Source organism: Clarias gariepinus, chromosome 18 (assembly GCF_024256425.1).
Source record: "Clarias gariepinus isolate MV-2021 ecotype Netherlands chromosome 18, CGAR_prim_01v2, whole genome shotgun sequence".
NCBI lineage: Eukaryota > Metazoa > Chordata > Actinopteri > Siluriformes > Clariidae > Clarias > Clarias gariepinus.
In genome coordinates this window covers 19,206,899-19,231,298 of record NC_071117.1, presented here as the reverse complement: position 1 = coordinate 19,231,298, position 24,400 = coordinate 19,206,899, and the positions used below count along the sequence as shown (strand labels likewise).

General features: G+C 37.3%; 2 protein-coding genes across 3 annotated transcripts; both read right to left on the bottom strand.

The window, feature by feature from the left end:
• Window positions 1-1,354: 1,354 nt before the first annotated feature.
• si:ch211-91p5.3 (uncharacterized) lies at window positions 1,355-17,576 on the bottom strand. The gene is made up of 25 exons (XM_053477331.1): window positions 17,259-17,576; window positions 15,167-15,298; window positions 14,090-14,215; window positions 13,792-13,944; window positions 13,482-13,643; window positions 13,105-13,267; window positions 11,787-11,894; window positions 11,458-11,640; window positions 11,114-11,251; window positions 10,886-11,023; window positions 10,499-10,735; window positions 10,197-10,367; window positions 9,970-10,101; window positions 9,757-9,885; window positions 9,400-9,636; window positions 9,056-9,232; window positions 8,814-8,951; window positions 7,872-8,000; window positions 7,524-7,757; window positions 7,270-7,410; window positions 6,936-7,142; window positions 5,850-5,981; window positions 5,170-5,475; window positions 2,290-2,430; window positions 1,355-2,203 (listed from the first exon to the last, which is right to left on the bottom strand). Exons 1-25 carry the CDS (start codon window positions 17,457-17,459, stop codon window positions 2,124-2,126), a joined length of 4,095 nt encoding a protein of 1,364 aa, XP_053333306.1. The 5' UTR covers window positions 17,460-17,576; the 3' UTR covers window positions 1,355-2,123.
• A 1,766-nt stretch (window positions 17,577-19,342) lies between these two features.
• Window positions 19,343-23,678, bottom strand: zgc:153935 (uncharacterized protein LOC777611 homolog). Of its 2 annotated transcripts, XM_053477238.1 has the most exons (6): window positions 23,342-23,678; window positions 23,058-23,192; window positions 21,818-21,940; window positions 21,129-21,278; window positions 19,988-20,158; window positions 19,343-19,746 (listed from the first exon to the last, which is right to left on the bottom strand). In XM_053477238.1, the coding sequence occupies exons 1-6, from the start codon at window positions 23,549-23,551 to the stop codon at window positions 19,609-19,611; spliced, it is 927 nt and encodes a 308-aa protein (XP_053333213.1). In that variant the 5' UTR covers window positions 23,552-23,678; the 3' UTR covers window positions 19,343-19,608. The 2 variants fall into 2 exon arrangements, with proteins under 2 accessions (XP_053333213.1, XP_053333214.1); XM_053477239.1 differs by lacking the exon at window positions 21,818-21,940.
• Between the last annotated feature and the right edge of the window lie 722 nt (window positions 23,679-24,400).

Here is a 24,400-nt window from a genome sequence, read left to right as displayed (position 1 = left end):
ATAGAATGATGACAGGAATGAGGAAAAAGGTGATGACCTTTAAAAGAACACATGACAATTTACTAATACCCAATTCCCAATATAACACAACTCTATCTTATGCTTATGATTTTATGGTCACTGTATCAACCAATCCAGTTATATATATAAAAAAATTGGAGAAGATATTTGTAACTAAATATAAGTTGCATATTATGCATAAATAAGTTGTACGATAGTTTTTTACCTTCACTTCTTTAAAAGAACAGCAAATTATTTCCAATAAGTAGACCTGGACTCACCCCTCCTTCTCTGACTCACAAAAGATCATGGGCAATGCTAACATATAAATAAAACATGAGATCACTGCATTGAACGTTGTTCTCATCTTTGTTACTAAGACACAGGTGACAATGTAGTGGAGACAAGAATAAATGTTTAAAAAAAACAAAGGCGCTGCAAGTGACCCGAAGCTGAAGAAGTACACTTAGATGGTGTTCCAACTCATCACAAATGACAATCACAATTTTGTATGATTTTGCAAAATGCTATTAATGCACCTCGCACAGTTTAGTCAAATTCATAAATTGTGTCTGGTGATGTAAAATTTTGTAAATGTAATTTATTATTAAAAATATGTTGGCATGCAGAATTACAAAGAATGAGTTTTTGCACACATCAACATATTCACTAATTACATGACAGACGAAGGGATGCAATATAGTGCAGTCTTTAACAATAGTTATTTAATTTTTTATTTAATTATTTTTTTTACCAAAAATGTGTTAGTTACACTTTTAAAAGAAGTATACAGTAAAACCTCGGATTGCAAGTAACGCGGTTTGCGAGTGTTCCGCAGGATCGTTTTTTTTCTCTCTTGTGCTGCGGTATTGTGGGTAATCGTCTCCCCTGCTGGGTCTTAGTGCTCGTCTCTCACTGGTATAATCAACATCCGTGCACGCGTGTACTGTTTACTATAACACTGTGACCGTGTGTGTGTGTGTGTGTGTGTGTGTGTGTGTGTGTGTGTGTGTGTGTGTGTGTGTGTGTGTAAAACACATTTTATTTTGTGTTTGAAAGCATGTGTGTACAGCGCGCGTGTACTGTTTCTTATAACACATGCACGCGCACACACATAACGTACACACTCCGCAGTGCAAGAGAGACAAAAAAACACACACATACGCGCATAAAAAGAAACACTTATCTGTCGGGATTTATTTGTATATTTTTTTTAGGTAAAGTGCAGGTTAATTTGTTTTATTTTTACTTTATATTTTGTGTTTAAAAATTTTATGTATTTATTTTTTTGGGCTGTGGAATGAATAATTAGAATTTCTATTATTTCTTATGGGGTAATTTGCTTTGATTTACAAGTGTTTTGGAAAACGAGCCCACTTCCAGAACGAATTATGCTCATAATCCAAGGTTCCACTGTACATCATGTTTTGAGTGTCTGAGAAAAATAATTTGCAAGATTAATTAAAAGTCTAAAAAATGGCACTTATCAAGTTTTGCAGTCAGACCATTTACTCGCGGAAAGCCAATTGACAGAAATCCCTGGCTGCATTTTTTTCGTTACGTACAAAGAGCTCATTTAACTATTTTTTAAATTTAGACACGACTAAAGTACATTATAGCAGTTCATACATTATACAAAGGTGAACTGTAGAGGTTTCTAGCTCCTATTTAACCCTGATAAAAATGAACTTTAGATTATTGCTAATTTAAAAAAATTTACATACTACCCTAATTATTAAGCATTTCAGCAAATGTTTGTTGGTTTATAAAAAACATTTTCATGACAAGGCAACAACCTACTTACCATGAAAATGTAGGTCAGACTAAAAAGCAGCATATGAGGTCATACTGAAATACATCATCAAAGAACAGATCCGTCCAAATGATTTTGTAAAGGAACCGTTTCACAACAGATGTCTTTAAAAATGGGGTGACATTCTACATGTATTGATAGCTGATGGTCAGGATAATAAATAACTGGGTAATTTTAAGGTCACAGACTATTTTGTAATTAATACATAAGGCTTATAAAGTGTCAGCAATAAAATAATGTTACCTTGGAAAATTATACATTGGCATATGAAAAAAAAATCTGCATAGCAAATCTCATAATACTCCTCATCTTAATCAGTCAGATGATTCAACCTTTTCTTCAGTTCCTCGGCCAACTTGTTTTCTGCAACTTCCACACTGTCTTCATAGTCTAAAAGAGTGAGAGAGAGATGCATAAGAGCATACAGTATGTTTTGTATTTTGATTTAGAGAGAGTGTTGATTATATTGCCCTTACTTGGATTTGAGCAGGAAACTCTGACAGAAAACGTGACTTTCACTCCACGAGCCTCCCCCACGTTCTCAAACACAGGCTGCACCAGGTTCCTCTGTTTAAACCATTCATCTAGACAGTTTCTTAATGATACAGTGTTCGGTTCTGCAAAACAATAAAAGAAGTGGGAAAATATTTGAAAACGTTCTTGTGCTCTGGTCACGATTGACTATTTGTCCCACATTGGGGAAAAAATGCATCCTTGCAAGTGGAAATACCTTGAATGTAGGTAAATTTAGCATTTAGTATTAGTAAGCCCATTTCTAGCCTTTTTCAAAATATACTACTATCAGCTGAACAATACCATTGCAAGGTAAACTGAATAACATTGATGTATAAATAATATAGCAGTAAACTGGAGACAGGATCATGGGACCAAAGGCCAGTCCACCCAGCCTGATCCCACGAAAAAGCCAACGCTGGTGCGCCTAAATCTCATATTGCTCCTCGTTCACTTCGAAGCTCACTAGCTAGACGGCCTCCCCTTTGACAGGTGTGCGAAGGAGCGGCCCGCAGAATAAGGCATGGCTAGTGAGCCATCTTCGTTGCTTGATCCTGCTATAAAACATAGCAGGGAAAGTAGCTTGGGGTCTGTTGGGATACTGGACATTCTAGAGTGGAGAGTGCGACGGGCACGACAACGCGGAAGCGCGGCTAGCAAAAGGGACAATGGAACAAGCCCCAGGGACTTTAAAGAGGCGAGTACATCTTTGATCACAGCACCAAGGACAGCCACGAGCTCACTGCTGGAGCTCCCGCGACTCTTCAGCTCTCTCATGAACTACGCAGAAGCTGCTGTCCACGCAGTCCCAGCTGCCACTCTGCCCGCTGCCCACCGCTTACCAGCCTGTGTCCGCATGCCAGACCTGCACTCCTTCCCTATCTTTCCATCCTTCCTTCTTTAACCCTTTCCTTCCCCATTTATCCTTAATAAATAACCCTTTTTCCCATAAGACCTCGCCTCATAGTGCAGCCTGTGTAAAAAAGGGTCGAACGCGTTACAGCTGGCCATGATGGAAAGGAATCAGAACATCCAGTGCACCACATCCCTCCACATACGGGGTCCAGCAGCCAAAGAGCCCAAGATGTTCAACCCGGCCTCCAAACTCCATAAAACCCAATCATATCAAGTACTCATGAGATGCACCAAACAACAAGTCCCATTCATGGAGGCGCTGCCCCTCAACCTACAGCATGAAAAGGAACCGCTGCTTATGTCCTGGTGCCAGACACCATAGTACACCTCTGAGGTCCTGAGCCACACCCGAGAGGCCACAGCTGCCCAGACGGCCCATGGGGAACCTAAAACCTAGGTGGTTTTAATGTTATGACTGATGAGTAATAATTTCAAACAGTCTAGTCAAATAGTCTAGTTCTAAAAAAAAAACTTTTTGATTCCTTTAGCAGTTTTTATTTATAGAAAGATGAGAATCATCTGCTAAAATATTTTTGGCTTAATTAAATTAAAATAAAAAAATACATAAAGCTTATAGATTGAAAGTTCAAGCCCTTGCCTGAGCAACGTGCAACTGGTGGGGCCTTGAGAAAGACCTGTAAGGTAAAGCAGTTTTCTAGATCACTGACCCTCATGGACAGAGTTTGACAGTTTGACAGGGGGAATTCGGAAAGGTTGAGTAAACTGTGAAAAGTATTTTAGAAAATGGAGAACAAGGACAAGAAAGAAAATAATTGCTGGGTTTCTTTGGGACTAGAGAAGAGGATTTAAACTGAAAGGAAGATGATGGAGATCAAGACCAGAAGGTGGCGGTAATGCAACGTAGTGGATGCCAACTGCTGGTAAACATCAAGAAGACAAAAAAAAAATTGTTGGCAGACGATGTGTGATTATGGTGAAAATGTATAGTGAGAAACTAAAACACAGATTCTGGTAGATTATATCAGTCTGTGGCGCTTATTTCCATGCAAACCACTGTGGTTTTGTTTCTTCGTTTGTTTGCTATTTCAGGGTATAAACACAATAATCATCCAAAATAGGAATGATATTTTGTTCCCTTCAATAATGTTTATAGATTTATTAAACTGATAATTTTTTAATCATTTCTAATTAAGGCTGCTGTTTGCAGAAAGGAGTAAAATGCTGCATGTGCACCTTTAACGTTGTACCAGAACAACATAATATGAACTTAACGTGGACCTCTACAATGTGGCATGGACTTACTGTACTATGGTCATAGCACTAGCCTGAAGAGGTCATTGTGAGAACTCCATTGTTGGAGCAAAAACAAAGTGACATCTCAATGACAACTCAGTCAAAACTCCAGATAATCTTTTCCGTCTGTGACATGCTTGTAGTACCTCCCTAAGAGGTGCTAGTTATATTGCTAACTGGTCAATGTTGTCATTTTGTTATCCTTAAGTTCTTCCTGCACCTGACTTTCACCATGTTAATGCTCACCAAGCTTTTGTGGAATATGTCCCAAAAAAAGTGTGGCAGCTCCACATCAATGGAGACAATACCACATCCTTCCCGGTTTCTACAGTGTTCCACCCACTTTTTTGGGGGGACGTAGTGATAACATGGCTCAGTGTGACGGGCTAAAATACAGGAGGTAGAATACAATTCCTTAGGACAGGGACCTTTAACTCCAGTCCTAGAAGCCCAGCATCCAAAGCAGTTTGGTTATTCTTTTTACTCAAACACAGCTGATTTAATTAATCTGTTAATCTTGTTAATTACATTCAGTGGGTGTGTTTAGGTGTTGGTGAATTACAGACTGTGCTGGAGACTGGCCCTCCGGAACTGGAGTTGAAGAGCGCTGTATTAGAGGCTGATTATTAGTTTATAATTAATTTTGTAGTTTCCTGCCTTTTTGTGACCCTTACCTGTCTCCACTGCTAGCAGGCCCAAAATGCATCTACTGAGATAATTGGCATTTTCTTTTTTCTTCTTTTCCCGTGTGCTCTCCATGCTGTAATTGTTGAACATGAGCTCGATTGAGCTTTTATACCCGGTACGTCTATGTGAATAACTGAGTTCTTTTTGACCTTTTGTTCTGAGTAAGGTATTAATCTGATCCTCTGTTTTCTCAACTGTGGTACATTTTGGCAAGGACTTGAACCCAAAGAGCAAGGTTAGAGCATCCAGAGCTTTCTGCAGAGCATCCTGTTTTGCCTCTGCCTCAGTCAAGCCTGGAGGAAACAAAACAGAATATAAAACAACTTTTTATTAGTTAGGTCAAGTCAGTTTTTCCCAATCGACAAAAATCTATGCAGTGGGTGTTTCAATAAAGTAAAAGTAAGTAAATAATACAAATACATATGATAGTATGGGAAATAAAATACACACAAAATAAAAAACACCCAAATATCAAAAGGATATACAGTACATACGGTAACTATGCAAATCTAAAGATAACTTCTTTGCTGTCTGATCTTTCTTGCTCTGACATTTTTATTTGACATAATTTCTTTAAGCAAAATGTATGAAATGTAAGTAAGGCTTGAACTGAAAAACATAATTAATATTAATAACATTTTGTGGTGCATGTAACAAGCAAACTGACCTTTTCCATCATAGAGTACATTGTATTTTATACCATAAAGGGTGCACTTCTTATCTTCAAAGTCTTCCCTAGGATGTGGGAGAGACTTCTGGGAAAACGTTTGTTTTACCAGCATGGAAGCGTTGTTTTCATCTTAAAGAGGGAGGGAGACAAAATTCAGACATCTGCCAACCAAACTGCTAGAAAAACCGTCTATAAAGGGCTGTCAAAATGTGATTAATCTAGACATTTTAATGCATTACCATTTTTTGCGCAAGTTAATCATGAGACAATGTTTGACCCTATTGGCTTCCCATAGTCGCAGCACGGTCACCTTGCTGTGATTAATAATGGCACGTTTAGCGTGGATAATAAGATGACATCATGGCAGGTTTCATTATAAAAAGCTTCTTGATTGAAGTTTGGATAAAACCAAAGTTGTTGAGCTCGAGCTACCTTCAAGAGGAGCTATTTTTACAAGAATACATTAAATGTAAGATGTTAGAGTGGTGGCTTAGGCAGCTAAGGTTTAAGGTTCTGGGATTTTCAGAGGATATCTGAGGATTCAGGTTCAAGCCCCACCGTCAGTGGGTTTCCACACACCATACTACTGTACCCAGCCACTGGATGCACTGCCGGTCCCATTTGAAAGATTTCTATTTAATTTAAACATTTGTTAAATGTTAATATTTAAGATATTATAAAACTGCATAATCTGTTTTCTCTAACCAGTTTGTTATGCATTTCTTTATTTCAAACATTGCACGTTTATAATACAAGTACACCTGCATATTTTTAAATTGAGATTAATTGTGATTAATGACAGACTATGACTGTAATTAACTAGATAAAATTTTTAATTGATTGACAGCACAGAAAAATCAAATATCTATCAACAGCTCGACAACTAGTCTGTACTAAACAATGTTTTATATATTTATAAGAACTACTAGATGGCATAATAAAAACAATGTAGGGCAAGCATGGAAATTTTACCTCTTGACAGGGGCAGGGGTTAAGAACGGGTGCGGTCAAAGTTTAAAGTGAAGAAGCTGTTAATATATACCAGTAGCCCTTAATAGCAGGAATTGTGAGGTGGCAAATTACCTAATTCAGCAATTCCCAGTGCATTCCCAAGCAAAAAATAGGTTTTACGAATGGCATCTTTCTTGACAGTGTAGTCATTGTTGTTTTGAAACGTGAATTCGTCCAAGTTTATGTCGACCTGACAGCTTAAAATCGTCTCAGTGTGGAGGCGTTCTACTGTTACAGATGGAGGCTTGAGATTATACAATTGTAAAAGTGTCCTGATGGCTGTAAAACACACACATAAAGGTCAGTTTAGGAAAGTATTCAATACCTTACCTTGAAAATGTCAACTCCTACTGGCTGGTATTAAACCAGCAGATACACTGTACACACAAAACAAACCACCTTGTACCTAAATAATCAAATGCGGGGTCAGATATGCTGGATTTGTTAGAAGGGATTGCATCCTGGGTTTTTGGCTCCAGGCACTCCTGATTGGCACTGTCGTTTGGTTGAAGACAAAATGTCTTGCTGATGGCTGTCTTGCAGGATGCTGCAGTCACAAAAAATTAAACTTTATTGCAAAAAGCACATGTATTTGTAATGTCTTGCTGTCTTCTTTTGGACAAACTGAAGCAGAACAGATAGACATAAAGTCAAACTCACAGTGTGAATTATCTCCACTTGTGCTTGGACTCTCTACTTCTTTACTGGCTTCTCGCTTTACTTTACATTTGTAAACAGGATTTTCGAGTTGAAGAGCATCCAGACATTCCTTCAGAATACCTTTGTAGTTTTTGCCAGCTTCAGCCTCAAAACTGTAGTTGAGGAGTCCTGACAATTGTTGCAGGGCAACCTTAGCTGCCAGTTGTTCTGCCTGTTGCTTCTTTGAAGAGCCATCTAAAAGTTTTCATAAAGAATAGATCATAAAATGGAAAACACAAATCGATGTAAATGGGAAGACCAATTGAACAATGCTACTGTGGTTGACACTACAGACTAGTTCTGAATTACCTTTGTCGTAAAATGTGAAATCCCCAGTGAGCTGGAGTTTGCAGGAGATTTTATCGTTCTCACGAACTAGGATTTCGGATGGTTGTGGGAAATTACATCCATGAAAATACTTCAGCACTTCTGCTTTACCTGTTGCATGGAGCAAGAGCAAGACTTCTAACCAAGTCCCATGTTAAATATTTGACAGCAGAATGAGCCAATTTCTTTTTTTTTTTTCTTTCAATAAAGTAAGAAGTTTTGCCAAAAGTAGAAATTATTTTGTGTGTGTTTTCTATGCATAACAAGGGGTGTTACAAATCACCAAAGTGTTTTGGTTATATCAGTGTGAATTGGGTAATATTTTTCAAAACGCTATAACTCCATCTCTCACAGTTTTATTACAATAATGTAGATAAGTTCAAATTAAACTGCATTTATATGTAATATATAAATGCTTATATGGTTATATAATATGGTTATATAATATGCTTATATGGTCATTCTTGCTTAACAATGGTTATTGTCGCAGAATCAAAAGAAATTAGGAAAATGAGTAAATAAACTAGCAATTGTGTTTATAGTTATGTAAGTATGCAATTTAATAGGTTGGTTGAGTTTAATAAACTTGCAGTAATTCAAACAGCAAGTAATGGAAGCAATTTCCATTTAGATAACTGTTTTTGATAACTTTTCTTGGCTTTCACATTCTTCCCCTGTATAGTCCCAGGGTAGAACAGAAAGTATCTTTGCTGCACTGATTATGTGACAGAACTTGCTCAAAACTTTAATGCTTCTACAAGAAGGTTATATAGCAGTTCTCAAAATAAATATTTTGTTATATCCAACCTTGGTTGTGTCAGAGAATAATTGCATAAAAGTCAGAAATATGGCTTAATTGCATTCTGTTGTCAAACTGTTCATTTATTACCTTGATGCAGTAGTTACATACTTATTGCCACCCACCTTCATGTGAAGTCAGGCCAAACTGACAGGCTAGTTTCCTGTAAGCAGAGTCAATGGCTTTCTCCTCTTGAGCACATGCTTCAGACACAACCTCTTGTTTGTTGAGGACTACAGTCACAATACCATAATGCATAGATCCTAAAACAACAAAACTCAAAATTAACTGTCACCTTCTCTTTGATAATGTACTTCTTGCTTTTGACTGTACTTTGACATGTACTGTACGCCAAACCTTTGGCTACCTATAGAATTCATTTTGGGGGTCTGACTGGGCATCTCTGGAGAACTGGAGTCTAGTGTTTCCATCTCCTGATAGTCAACAACATTGCCTGTGCTTGCTGTAGGTGGATCTTGGACCACAGTCACGCTGCTGTTGGACAGAAGGCTATCATTCTTGCTAATTGCATGTGGGGTTGGTACTGCAGAGTCACAATTAGTTAACACAACTTTTTAAACAAAAGGGCACAGAACAACAAACGATGAATTTCGTCTGGATATTTTAAAAGGTAATGGTCTAATTTTTTTATCTCTCACATTTACTGAAATGTTTCAAATCCAGACTTCGGATAAATAAAGTCAAACTCACAGCATGACTTTTCATCATTTGTAGAGGAACTCTCAAGTTCTACAGCGACATCTTCTCTGTTTGTTGTAAAACTGTATTCAGGTTTCTTCAAACCGTTGGCTTCTAGACGTTCTTTTAGAAAACCTATGTAGTTTTTGCCAGCTTCGGCCTGAAAACTCCAGTTAAAGAGTCCAGACAAATGTCGCAAGGCAACCTTAGCGGCCTGTTGTTCTGCCAGTTTCTTCTTTGAAGACCCATCTAAAGGGTTTCATGAACCAAGTATGTAGCATCAGTGATGGATAACAAAATTAAATGTAAAGAGGAAGGCCAATCAAACACTGCAATTGTTGTTACCAATAAAGACTAATTCATAATTACCTTTGTCAGAGAATTTAAAAGGCCCACAGAGTTGGAGTTTGCAGAAGGTTTTATCATCCTTACAAATTGTGAGTTCCAATGGTGGTGGAAAATTATATCTGCAAAAATGCTTCAGAACTGCTGCTTTACCTGTTGCATGGAGTAAGAACAAGACTTCTAACCACTATGTTAAATATTAATTATTATTACATTTACATATCCATTGTCACCCACCTTCAAGAGAACTCAGACCAAACTGACAGGCTAGTTTCTTGTAAGCTGCGTCAATGGCTTCGTCCGTTTGGACAAACCCATCGGACATAACCTCTTGGTTGTGGAGGTCCACAGTCACAATACCATAATACACTAAAATGGAAATTGCAAAACTGAAATGTTGCTTTTCTTTTTATCTGGTGCTGCATAATCGCACATTTTCATTGTACAGTACATGTACTGGATACCTGTAGAAGACATTGTGTGGGCTTGGCTGGTCATGTCTGGTGGACTGGAGTCCAGTGTTTTTGTCTCAAAAACAGCACTGACTGTATCTACTGTGGGTAGATCCTGCACCACATTGACCAGATTTTTAGCTTGAAGGCTGTCATTCTTGATAATTTCCTTTGTAGTAGATACTTCAAATTCACAAAAAAGAGGCAATAAAAGAACAAACACATTCATTAAATTTTCCAAGGTAATGTTATGTTACGTTTATGACACTGAAGTGCTAAAAATTTTCACTTTATATAAATAAGTTCAAACTCACTCTGCGAATTGTCTTCACCAGTAGTGGGAACCTCTGCTTCTTGACTGGTGCATACTTTGCCTTTTGTAAAAGCATAGTCAGGTTGCGGCAGATTAATGGCATCGAGACATTCCTTAAGAAATCCTTTCCAATTGTCACCAGCATTAGCCAGAGACCTGCAGTTTAAGAGCCCTGACAAACTTTGCAGGGCAACCTTAGCTGCCTGCTGTTCTGCCTGCTTCTTCTTTAAGGATCCATCTAAAAGTTTATATAACTTTTATATATATATATATATATATATTGTTTTATAAAATAAAACAAGCATTTACCATCAGTTATAGATTCCAAAGAGAACTGTAAAGCATTATTCCAGTTGAACATTGCTGTTGTAAAGAGCTTCTGAATTACCTTCGTCATAAAAGGTGAAAGGGCCACTTAGCATAAGCTTGCACAAGCTCTTATCATCTTGGTAAAAAGGGGATTCCACTGGTGGTGGGAAATTACACTTCTTAAAGTGCTCCAGGAGTGCTGCCCTAAAATTAATACCTGTTGCACAGTGAAAACCAAAATTAAAAGGAAATTCACAGTTCTGGTTTAAGCTATTTAAACACTACACTCAGAATTATTGGCACTGACCTTCTAAAGAAGTCAGGCCAAACTGATTGGCTAGTTTCCTGTAAGCTGATTCAATGGCTTCCTTCTCTTGAACACATTTATCAGAGACAACCTCTTGGTTGTTGAGGACCACCGTCACAACACCGTAAAAGATGGAGGCTGGAATGAAAAGCTCCAAATGTTTAAAGTGAAAAATCGAAACCAAAAAATCTTTATCAAGAACCCTTACTATAAAGGGGTATTTTGAAATTAACCCGTCAGTTCACTGTTTTATGAAAGCATTGTATTTTGTTAAATAAAAAAGAGAGGGGAAAAAAAGTATTTTACATAAGACCAGTACAAAAGATTTTGGGGTAACAATTTACCTGAGGATGATGTAGATTCGGATACCTTTGAAGTGATTTCAGATGTCTCTACTTTCCACTCAGGGTGATCTTTCATGTATTCCAGTGCTATCTTAGCAACCTCTTGGTGGGCTGTTTTTTTGTTAATACAAACCTGGGAACCTTGAAATGTACGTCCGTTCACTTTTACACTACCCCTGTAACCTGAAGAGATGATTATTTGAATTAGGATAAGTGTCATATTGTAAAGTGTCAAGTGAAGTACATTCGATAAAGAGATATGGATTCTGATAATTCTTATAATGTATTAAAACACATAGCAATAATAATAGAATAAATGGTTTAGTTACCACTAGTTTCAGTTTCCTCTGTAAATTCAGGCTCTGGCATGTTTCTTTTTCGGGCCTCTTCAAACACGTGATTCTTGAACTTAAGTACATCACCACTGAACACTGGGTCTGCGGATCACATTTAGTTCAACATATTCAGTAAATAAAAATACAATAATTTTTACATAATATATACATTTTTTACATTTTTTAAAAACATTTTACCAAATCAATTCATCTTATTATATATTTTTAAATGTACATAATATTATAAAGTGCATCGCCTGACCAAAAAAAGGAAAACACCATTTGGATTTAAATCAGCAAATATATGAGACTTGTTAATTGCTTCATATGCAGAATGGGAAAATGTAAAATTATCAAGTTCAGACTACTTCCCAGTCACATTCCTGTCAGGTTCTCAATGTGTCGACGATGTTGTCACTAGTTTTCCATCACACACATGATGATCTGCTTAACAGGGCAGATCATCATGTGATGATGTCAGAAACTAGATCCAGTATGTACACTAAATTCTCTAAACGTGACATAAAAACACTGATAGCCTGCTTTATGCGCACCATAAACGTATCATAATATGAACTAAATGCACGTCTTCTACAACGTGGCATGGACCTACTGTACCATGGTCACGACACAAGCCTGAAGAGGTTGTTGTGAGAGCTCCTTTGAAATACTGTAGCAAAAATGCAGTGACATCCCGATGACAACTCAATAAGAAATCTTTCACCTCTGCACCATGCTTGTAATAAGTCAAGTAAGACCCTAAGATGTGTTAGTTACGCTGATAACTGGTCATTGCTGTTGTTATTACTGTGCGTCCTTATTAAGTTCTTCCTGTGTCTTGCTCCAACCACATCCTTACCAGTAACTGTACTTACTATGTCCTTAACAGTTTCTGCTGTGTTTCTGCCAATTTTTTTGCATTAATAGTGGGAGCATGGTTCAATGCGACAGGTATAAAAGAAATATTTTTCAATGATTACCTCAATTTTAACCTTTGTAATAGATCTGATATGGAGCTTCATCTACAGTCCATCTGTTTCTTCAGAGCTAAATAAGGCGTAGATTAGCTAAAAGATTACCTAGCCATTTTGAGCTCTAAGAAATTAAGCAAGAACATTATTACTGAACACTGAACAAAAGTACACTTCAGCCTTTCCATGAGCTCATATGGTAACTTGACTCAAATCAAAATCAGATTATTTAACATCTGTAAAAATTTTCACATGCCTTTTTACTTGCAATTAAAAAAAAAAAAATTGCAAGTATAAGTTTAATCTACTTCTGCCTCATCTTCATTTATTTTTTTACCCACCAGGTGCAACAAGCCGGTCCACTATGTTAGCTAGTTTGTTGATATCCTCCTCATGCTTCTCGACCTTCTCTTGTATTTCATTCAACCGGTTTACTTGAGGGCGCAAATTCTCCAGCAAATCTTTGTTTTGGTCCAGAAAATCTTTCATGCCTTGCAGCTCATTCTGAAGTTAAAACAGACATAAAATAGATGTTTGTTTTTTTATTTTAAAATCCGTTTTTTTTTTCTTCAGGATTTGGTTTAAAGATTCAACGCTGTAACCATAATGTTATATTTGCCTTTTAATTTGCTTAACAAAATCATATAGGTCAGAAATATTTTACTGATTTTTAATATATATGATTAAGTGCATAAATAATCATTCAATCTAGTCTTACTTTAAGCTCAGCGTCTTGATCTTCTTCACAGCGTTGTGCCAGGTACTCAATCTTCTCCTTCATGGCCTGCTGCTCTCTGTCTAGCAGCTTTAGAGTTTCCTCCTTGCTGTCTTCTATATTCTGGGAACCCTGTTCACTACACTTCTTCAAAATGTTCTTAAACTATATGACACAAAATACAGGAAAATGCCGTTTTTTTTCTTGGTTACCATCCAAGCCTTGTTCTGAACTCTTAATAAAAAAAAAGTTAAATATATTTTTAAATCCTTTTGCAAAATAGTTGTTGTGTTATGTCTTAAATCAGTGATACCTGTTGTATATTTTTTGATATTGTTTTAAGGTCAGGTACACAATTCTCGAGACTCTTAGCCAGCTCCAGAACATTCTTTATACTGTCATCCAGCTCCTTTTTGCTGAACCTAAAGTCAGGGGAATGCATCACGCTGTTTCTCACATTGATGACCTTCATGATGATTAGACAAAGAAAAAGAAACATGACATTCTATTTTTCTTGAAATCTTTCCTATATAATACATAGCAGAATATCAGGTTTCTGTCTACGCATACACAGCCTCAAACACAAACATGCATGTGACCTAAATAATTACCTTGGTGAGTTGCTGCCCATTTGCAAAGCCTTTAAAGTGCTTGCAGTGATTCATGAAGTTTAGAATGGAAGAGATGTCGAGCTGGTCAAAACTGTGATGGTTTTTTATTCCACGTAGCATATAAACCTGAGGAATACAATACAGACCAGCTTACATTAAAATCAATACAAACATGTGAAAGCTTTTTTTTAGGATTTAGGACAGATGATGTTAGAGCAGATAAGCTCCTGTTTGATAAAAATGTGTTTACACTTGTGCTGCACAATTAATCACACTAAAAAACTAAATCCCAGTATGGACCTGTGCAATGATTTAATCACGAAAGGCTGCAATTCATTACAGGTAATACAGAGCGTCCATTGAGCATTTCTTGGCTCATTGCAGAGCACATATAGTTTTTATTATAGGTGGCATATAGTTTCATTTTGCTGAATGTGTGCTCACCTCCAGCCACAAATTGTTGCACCTGAATCATTACAAAGGACAATCATATGGCTTTGCATGCTCCCCCTGGGATTTGGGCAAGGGTAATGTGTACCCTTTGGCCCCAAGTGGTAAGCTACTGTAGGTCTAAATCTACAAGATCAAAAGCATGGTGGCATTGATGTTATGAGGACCATACTGGCATGCGAGTTGAAGCCTTGGAATTTTACTTGTTTATACAGAGTGGACATGAGTGAACAGACTAAATAAATTCCCATTGGTGTCACTATCACTGGGCAGTCAAGTGGCAGTTTAGATAATATAGAAAAGCAATAGCCAAAGTAATAAAAAATAGACTAATACAGGGATGTCCAATTTTATCCAGAAAGAGCCAGCAAGCAGAAGCCACATCTGATTCCACCTGTTTAATTAGATGTTGTTGGCTCAATGGGGTATATGGTGTGGCATCTGCTCGCTTGGAAAGAAAGCCTGCGCTCACACACTGGCCCTTTCTGGATAAGATTGGACGCCCCTGGACTAATACATTAATAAAAGAAACAATAATAAAAAAAAAATATGAAATAAAATTCACCACAACCATCCAAATGAATGATAATGATGAAATGTGAGTTAAGTGTGCTGATCAGAACTTACCTTGGCCACTTCCCACTTGTCTGTAGGCCACCGGTATGACTGGCAGTTGCTCCATGGTATGTCAATACCTTTATGATTGTGGTTGTTCAAGATTTCATCTTTCCACTTCTCACAATTATTACAAATTGGAAACTGTAGAGAGCAATGCTTATTAGAGAAACACTAAAGACACAGATGTGTATCTGTCCTTTTAAAGATTATAGTCTCATACACACACAGGAGCTCTGTAAACTAGTTAGCAGTTAAGGGGTCAGAACATACACTATTATAGGTTTAGCCAAATATTGACTTGTTTTCTAGAACGCAATCTATAAAATAAAAAAAAAAGTCTCACTGCATGTAATTTCTAGTGTACATGGATAAAAGGAACAATACTAGCAATATGTGTTTATGTAAACCTAAACATGACAAGTTCATTAAGGTCTTGTTATTTGTTTAATTCATATTAAATTATATATTTAATTTTCAAGATTCAGTTTCAAAGAACTTTATTAATCCCAGAGGGAAATTGCTTATGAGCGGGTATCAAAAAGTTTCAAGACTAGTTTTGTAACACGCCAACAGATGGCAGCACAAGGTGCACACACACCCACAGAGAGCACCGACCTTCATAAGTCAGTATCATTCAATGTGTATTGCGTCGCGCACACACTTCAAGAGTGGAAGACCATCACTGGATGACGACGGTTTTCCTCGACGGAGAGAACCATTCAGCAACTCGTGCAGCATGATGATCGTCAGAGAACAATCCACAACATTGCTGCCACTGTCTGTGTGTTATACAGAACAGTCCAGGCAATCCTTACATGTGATTTGAACATTGTGCCATACTGCTGCCAAGTTTCTCCACAGGCTTTTTATGTCGAGAATCACAACGCTGTCTTCACAGTAGAAGAGCCCACAATCTCCAAGATTGAAAAAAAGCAAGGCCAAGTGCGTGCTCATTGTCTTTCAACATTCGCAGCATTGTGCATTGAGAAATTATCACCAGGGGCCAGATCGTCAATATCGAACTCTACGGCAAGGCGTCGGAGTGACATATGGCAAAAAACAAAGCTAATCTTCAAAACTTTTTGATACGGGACATAGGGATAAGGGTGTTGCTCGATGGATCCAACAGTGACAATGTTCCATGTCATTCCTGAGCTGCCATGTCGTTCCTGAGCTGCCAGTGATTCAGACTCCCTCTGCCCTCCGGACCTGTCTGACCCATCCTGGTGCCCCGCTTCTGGTTGGAGATCTCGTCACATGGATGCCCCGTGTGTCTCTTTGGGATGCGTCTGGTGTCTGGGGACGGTTTCACTCTACCATAAAGACGGTTCTGGCCTCGACTGGTGTTGACAGCTGTTTCTCTGAGAACTTGACAGTGCGATAGTCCAGGACTGGAATTTCCTACAAGTCTACCTGAGTCTCCAATAACTACCTGGACTCCATATTAACATCAATTAACATCAACTGTTATACCAAAACTGGCTGCCACCTCGATTCCTGCTTTCTGTTTCACCCAGATGAGGATGGGTTCCCTGTAGAGTCTGGTTCCTCTCAAGGTTTCTTCCTATTACCATCTCAGGGAGTTTTTCCTTGCCACTGTCGCCCTCGGCTCACCAGGGACTATCTGACCAATTTGATTCATACACATTCACATTCCATACAAACTTAAATAATTATTTTGATTGTGTAAAGCTGGTTTGCAACAATGATAATTATTAAAAGCGCTATACAAATAAAATTGAATTGAATTGACAACCTGGCTCGAACCCTGACACTCCGATCAGCAATCCAGAGTCCCAACTAACTGAACCACCACTGCCCTGTTTTTATATATTATTATTATTATTATTATTATTATTATTATTGTTGTTGTTGCATATTTTTTTTCAATACAAACATCTGATGCATTGTTATTTTCATCCATCAGTTCTTCATAAGTAATAACTAAGACAGTTGAAAAAAAAATTCAGTCCAACAATAATCATGTACAGTATATCTCTCGTATAAATGATTGATTGATTGATTGATTGATTGATTATCTCTGATCAGATCAGTTGTTGCTCGGTGTGTTTTTGGAACAAATTCATCTGCTATGTTTTACCTTGTTCGGTTTTCTCCATTTATGGAGACTACAATTATGTTGGCAAACGTCGTCCTTTAGTTTTTCCTGGAGAGACTTGTGATATTTTTCGGTTTCGTTTTCCACAAAGTCGCGAATGAGACTCCGCAGTATGTACAGACTCTCCGCCGCCTGCAGCCAGTTCCTGTAGTCCGCGTCGCTGAAGCGTTTATACGAATCCATTAATCCTTCAGATAATACACTCTTATTGTTATTATTATCTTATTATTATTATTATTATTATTACTACTACGGGTAACCGGACTGACACAGAACTGTCAGTGTGTCACACACCCAACAAACCGGCAGAGTCCGGCAGCGCAGGGTTGCCAGATATCAACATCAACGTCAATATCCCTCTTCTAATTCCGTTTAAAATGACGTTATTCCACTACGGTGGCCGACAAATGCACGTGTAAAAATCGTGTTTGGTGTGTTTAAAAAAATAATAAATTAAATAATGTAAAAAAGAAAAAAACGTTCAACCACTGAGTTTTCATAACAGGGATATGACAAATCGTGAAAGATTTATAAATCTTTCAAATCTCACACTTAGCGTCTCCACCTCAGGGTCGCGGGGGCCTGAAGCCAATCCCAGGAGACACCCCGGACCGCGTGGCAATCCATCACATACGGGCAATTTGAGCACGCCAATTAGCCTTACCTGCATGTCTTTGGACTGTGAGAGGAAACCGGAGAACCCAGATGAAACCCATCAGAAACTCAATGCTGAGCCCTGACCCCGAGGCGGGAATCGGATGGTTTGATTTGATGGTTCTTCCACTGTGAAGGCTGTGTCTTCAACTTAGTGTCGTGAGTAACCATACACCAAAGTTTCATCACCCAATCACAATGATCCTCGACATGAAGGATGGGTGTCCTGCTGACGGAGTTCTTGACAGACTTTGATGTGATGTTCCTTCTGCATCTGGGTCAGCAGCCGGGGGAACGGACTTGATAGCAACATGACGCATGTGCAAATCACATGTGAGGATTGCACCAGTTGCACAATATACAAATACGAATACATGATGATGTCTTTTGGCACTCTGACTTATGAATGTTGATCCCTGTGACTGGCATGCAGCTTTGTGCTGCCATCTGTTGGTGTTTTACAAAACTAGTCTCAAAACTTTTTGATGCCACCTTTAAAATGTAGCAATATTTACTGTATATAATATGTAACAAAGTGGAAATGTATGGGATTATTTAGTTTGCTCTTACATCATTTTTATTCCTTACAAGATTTATGATGTCTTTTCTTTTTTTTTGGCATGAGGCACTATTTAGTTTAATCTTACATAATTTATATTCTTTATTAGATTTATTATATCTTCTCTTTCTTAAGGCACAAGACTTGTAATAAATATTTAGTCATAATATTTTTTATAAAATGTCTGTAAAGATTCTCAGTCATCCATCTAAGGCCATCTGTAGGTTGAATAATGTCAACTGGACAACTTCTTAGTTTAGTAAAAACATTTCACTACTTATCCAAGTAGCTTTTTCAGTCTAAAGTAAATTCGAAAGTTCCTCGTAATTAAGTCCTCCAAGGCCAAAGTGTCCTCGCCTGAAAAGGCTTGTTACATGAACAATTTTTGTTGTTCAGTAGTCAGACCATCTTTGTGGCTATCTTGTGACCGTCAGAAGAGAGGCATATCCTTTCAATGTTGAGTGTGTACTGTATACATTCTTTTGTCTTTTGGCAATTGTTCAGGGCTGCAAAGTGTACACATTTGTTTAAAAATAAGGTGAATGAAAAAAAAAGGCTTTTTTTTTTATAACCTGAACAAGCTACATTTATTGGAATGTGACAATAGTAGTGGCATTGTGATTTGATGCATAATTCTGTTTTCTCAGTTCCCGCATTTAATAATAGATATTTTGCTGAATGGGATGGTCATGATACATTTTCTCAGTAAATCTCAAAATATGTACACAAATGTCAGTATATTCTAGTAATCACCTTACAAAACAGTTACAACCATATTTTTGTATTGTAGGGTTCTGTAAACATAAGGCATGTCAGAGTATATTCATCTAATGTTGACCTCCTTTCTTTCTTACGAATCGACCAGGTCAAAGAAGCACAGTGATTTTTTAGGCTGTGACATGCACATAATTGCATACTACTACATGCTATGAATAGTTCCTTAAACCATCAAGTTAATGTGTACCATTGCAATGAACATGAAAACGGAAGCTTATTAAAAACCTGACTTAATATCCTGACAGCTGATACACAATAATGTACAAAATGTATTTTCCATAAACATGCATTGAAGTGTGCACCAAGACAATCCTTTTGTTTCTGTTGTCTCCTTAGCACAAGTCATCTTTTTGCACTGTCAGTGTTTACTCCTTTCAGCTGTTCTGTCTCCTTGACCCGAAGACTCTGGAGTTCTGTCCTGAACTGCTCTTCAAGGTCCCTGTGGCTGCTCAGGAATCTATGGACATTCTGCATTCTCTCCTATACAAACAGTCATAAGAATCAGCAAGATTCAATGAATATGGCAACAAGGACAAAACATTTGGAAAAACCTAAATTTATATACAGAATATAATCTATTTAAACAACACCATTATTTCGTATTAATTTAGTGTGTTGGCACAAAGATGGTAACAGCAGGGCACTCACAAAAAAATTAAATGTCTCTAATTGTTATAAATTATAATTTTATTTTTAAACTTGAAAGTTATGTAGAACTTACCAGAGGTACAGGATTCCCTTCAACTTCACTGTTGCTTAAAAGGTCTTTTAGAGATTCCCTGAGCAATTCCGTCTCGCACTGGCTGATAGATTCAATCAATACTTCCATATCACTGTCTCCATCCACACAGTCCATCCCAGGGATATGCAATGACAGATCGACAGACAACATCTGAAAAACAAAAAAAACAGTTACTTAAGTATTTATATCGATTACCTTATAGTATATTAGCTGATGCGTTCCTAATGACGATTAGCATTTTTATCATATGGGTAAATTGTGGCCAATGATTTTACACATTATAGTGTCTATAATATATGTATCTCAATAGGAAGGACAGTAATACAACGATGAGTCATATCATCAATACCACCTCAGGTGAGCTGAACAACACTGATTACCAATTATATACCAGCAAACTGGTGACAAGATCATAGGCATCCACAGCTCACCCATGCCCACAGGGACCAAAGATCAACACACCCAGTCTGATCCCACAAAAAAGCCAATGGAGCGAAAACTGCTTAAAACGTCAATCCCAGAATACACAGGGCACAACAGCCCATGGTGCTCAGTGCCCTGAAGCCAAAGAGCCCAAGCCAAACACTACATGGAGCCCCGACTAATGCCCTGGTCCCAGACACCACAGCACACCACCAGTTTTATGGAGTCTTTGATAATGTTAATGTTAAGATCCAAATGTAAAAACTCGTAAATTACATTTAAAGAGGTCATGTTTATAAATTTATAGTCTAATCCCCTAGAAAATGGGTTAAGTGTACACCTACAGATGATCAATTAATCAGGGGCTTATAATGAGCTTTATATTGTCAGTTGCAGACTGTTGGTCACCAGCTTTGCCAGTCACAGTTAGTTAGTTCTGCTAGTCATGGAAGGATATGTGTTCACAGAGCAAAATAACTGGTTAAATTAACAAACAAATAATAAATTGTTCATAATGGTGTTTATGAATGCATCAGAACACTACCTCATCAGAACACAACTTCATTGTAATCATACTACTAAGTGCTAATACATCATGCAGAAAAAAAATCCAATATTGGATTGGATTGTAGATTTTTCACCTTTAATAACTTTTAACTGTAAAAATTTACAGATGTACTGTTGTTTTGTTTTATACCTCCTGGATCTGTTGACGTGCTGCAGCCACTTCAGGGACGTGCTGAAGGGTTAGTAACAAATGCTCCAGGCTCTTCTGAAAGCGTGCCATCCACTCATTGGAAACCTGCATCTCACAAGAGTGCATTAGCTCGTTCCTACTGCGTATGACCTGGGGGAACAGATGGATGTGATGCCCACATCAGCCAAATGAATGAACCATGTATACATGTCTCCAATACAGACAAATAAATTCACTTTAATCAGACAGTTTAACATATCTGGAGCAAATATTAAACTAGCTTTAAGCTGCAAATCCTGCTGATTTTCTTAGACACCATATAAATTCTAGTTTCCCGTCACCCTCGGAAAAGGGGAAAAAAACTAAACCTTTCAAATCGTTCATTCATTTTAGCCCCAAAAAACAAGCAAATAACAAATATGAGAGATTGTTTTTGTAATGTTTTTTGCTACAGGATATTTTAATAAAAAAACAAATCAATAACATTTACACAGACTTAGTTACTGTTTTGTTACAGACTTTCTATTTTTTAAACGTAACATTATAATAAATTAGGTCTTTTCCTTAACACTTTTTCTATTCTTTAACTATCTATGTGTGTGTGTGTGTGTGTGTGTGTGTAATCGAAGTCTGAGTGTGTCTCAAACATTGTTTGGAGACATGCAATACAACGTGCAATAGAGTTTCACCTCTGTAATGATCCTTTGGTTGATGAAGCTGAAATGGTCACAGAAGTTGAGGAGGTTAAGCAGTGCTGCTGCATCACATTGATCTGCTCTGGATAAATTGGCCAAGCCTCGTGGCATGTAAGCCTACAAAATGTAAGGTCAACCTTTAAACAAATTTTAATCAAAATGACCTTAGTTGCTGAATGTGAGACGAGAAACCACTTACACCAAATTAACACTAGATAGATAGATAGATAGATAGATAGATAGATAGATAGATAGATAGTCATCTTAGTCTCATTTGTTAATTAAATGTTTTGAGTGAGACACAGGAGATTTTTTAATTTTCTGCTGGGCCACGGCATACTTCAGTTTGGTAATGGCTGTAAAAATACAATTAAAGAAATCATAAGGTAGAAGTAAAGCATTTGTATAATTACTTTTTATATAATTTCTATACAATTTATAGATTTTATTGTAATTCTATAAATTTGTAGTTTTGCACATCTCATCCCAACTTTTTAAAGTTGACAGTTTTCGTAGTGCAATTTTTTCTTTTATTGCAGGGGAATCCCTCTATCTTCCTGTTCTGTCCTACCTTTCCATTTTAGGTCACGGACAGTCATATAAGCACTTCTGTGCATATCATACTGAGTATGGTTGTGTACGTAATAAATATTGGATACAAATATTGAACGAATATTATGACAGTAGATTAAAATTTAAAACTGAATTTAATATTTAAAAGGAATATAAAAAGCACCATAATGATAATTAAATAAAATATATAATTACATAAGATAGAGAATATCTTAGTATCAAAGTAAAGTAAAGACGCGGATTCTTTTGTTTCATTTCATTCATATAATTTGGAGAGAGAGAGAGAGAGATGTTACTCTTGTATACAAAGTTAGTTTGTATGGTTTTATATGCTGTGCTTGGTTTTAAAGTGCAAAAAACTAATGTTATAAGGAACAGGTAACATTTAATCAATTATTTAACTTTTATAAAGGTTTAAAAAGGTCAACGAAATAGGGAAATGTAAAATCAACTCAAGAACATACACACACACATTCTCTCACTCACTCACATATACACATATACAAAGTTGTCTGGCACTTCACGTCCAAAGCATTTCATTGTATTGTTGGCTGTGTTATGATTTTAATCAGATCAGCACAGAGGTATTGTGATAATATCATATCGGAAGTGTGATTTCCATCCCTACAACACACGGTCACTTTGCACACCTGTAACCCACCTTTGCCAGTTCCCAGTGTTCAGTAGGCCACAGACAGGGCCTGCAGTTTCCCCAGTTAATCACACCACCTGGTTTGGTGTGGTGTCTCAAAATTTCCCTTCTCCACTCATTACAGAGAGGACACGCATACTCAAACTGAAACAAAAAGAATATCATAAATAGACACAGGTTATAATTACTGAACTGTACACAGATCTGATAGTATTCTGATGAATGTAGTGAGTTTTATCTACATATAGTTTTTTTTTATATATATAGTTATTATGAATCAACATGATCAATACCTGATTTCCCCTGGGTCTACAGTCGTTTCTGCACCTCTGTCCTCTCTGTAAGCCCGAGTTGCTTTTGATGAGTGTGTTGTGGAAGTATCGCATTTCACTGTCTGTGTATCCGCACAAGCCATCCTTAACTTTCAGAAGACAGTAACCAGCTTTTAACCAGTTCTTATACCCAGCCTCGTTAAGACGCGCAAATAAATCTTCGTGAACCATCTCTCTATGGTAAAATTATATATGTGAAAATATATCAAACGTCTCGAGGCGAAAGTTCACGAATAAAATATCTGTGTAAAGATTATCCGATTAGACAGCACAGATTACACTCTGAGCGCAGCAGAAGGTTTCGTGTAAACATAAAGCGCTTCCGCCTTACAAATGATGCATTATGGGAATTGTAGTCAGGAATTACTCCTGCGCTTCGCGTGTTCACTGTTCATTAGTTCTGTGTTTCTGTGGTTCAATGGTTCCATGTTTCTATGAATATGTGGTTCTGTTGGTCTATGGTTTTGTGTTTTTGTGGTTCTTTAAGCCGGTGTGAGGTGACTAACTCAGGCAGCCTTGCTAACTTGGTTCAAAGGTTGCCAGGTCTAGCAAATATGGTATATATATATATATATATATATATATATATATATATATATATATATAGAGAGAGAGAGAGAGAGAGAGAGAGAGAGAGAGTCTTTATTGTCATTGCATAGTATAGGTACTTAGCAATGAAATGTAATTTAGCATCTACCAGAAGTGCAGTGCAAACATCAGTGCAAGGTTACATATACACATATATACACATATACATATATAATATAATAGTGCTCAGGATGTAATCTGTGCTTGATGATAATGTTTTGTGTTGCAGTGTGTTTAATGTAATTGAGTTTTGCTGAGGCACACTGTCATGGGTAAACAGGGAGTAGAGCAATGCAGCCTTGTGGAGCACTAATGTTCAGAACGTTTTGAAAATTTAGTATACTAATATCTCAAAGATCCACAAGATTCAAAATTTAAGGAGTAATTTATTGGCATGACAAATACGGAAAAGTTGCTGTCTCAACTTGTAGG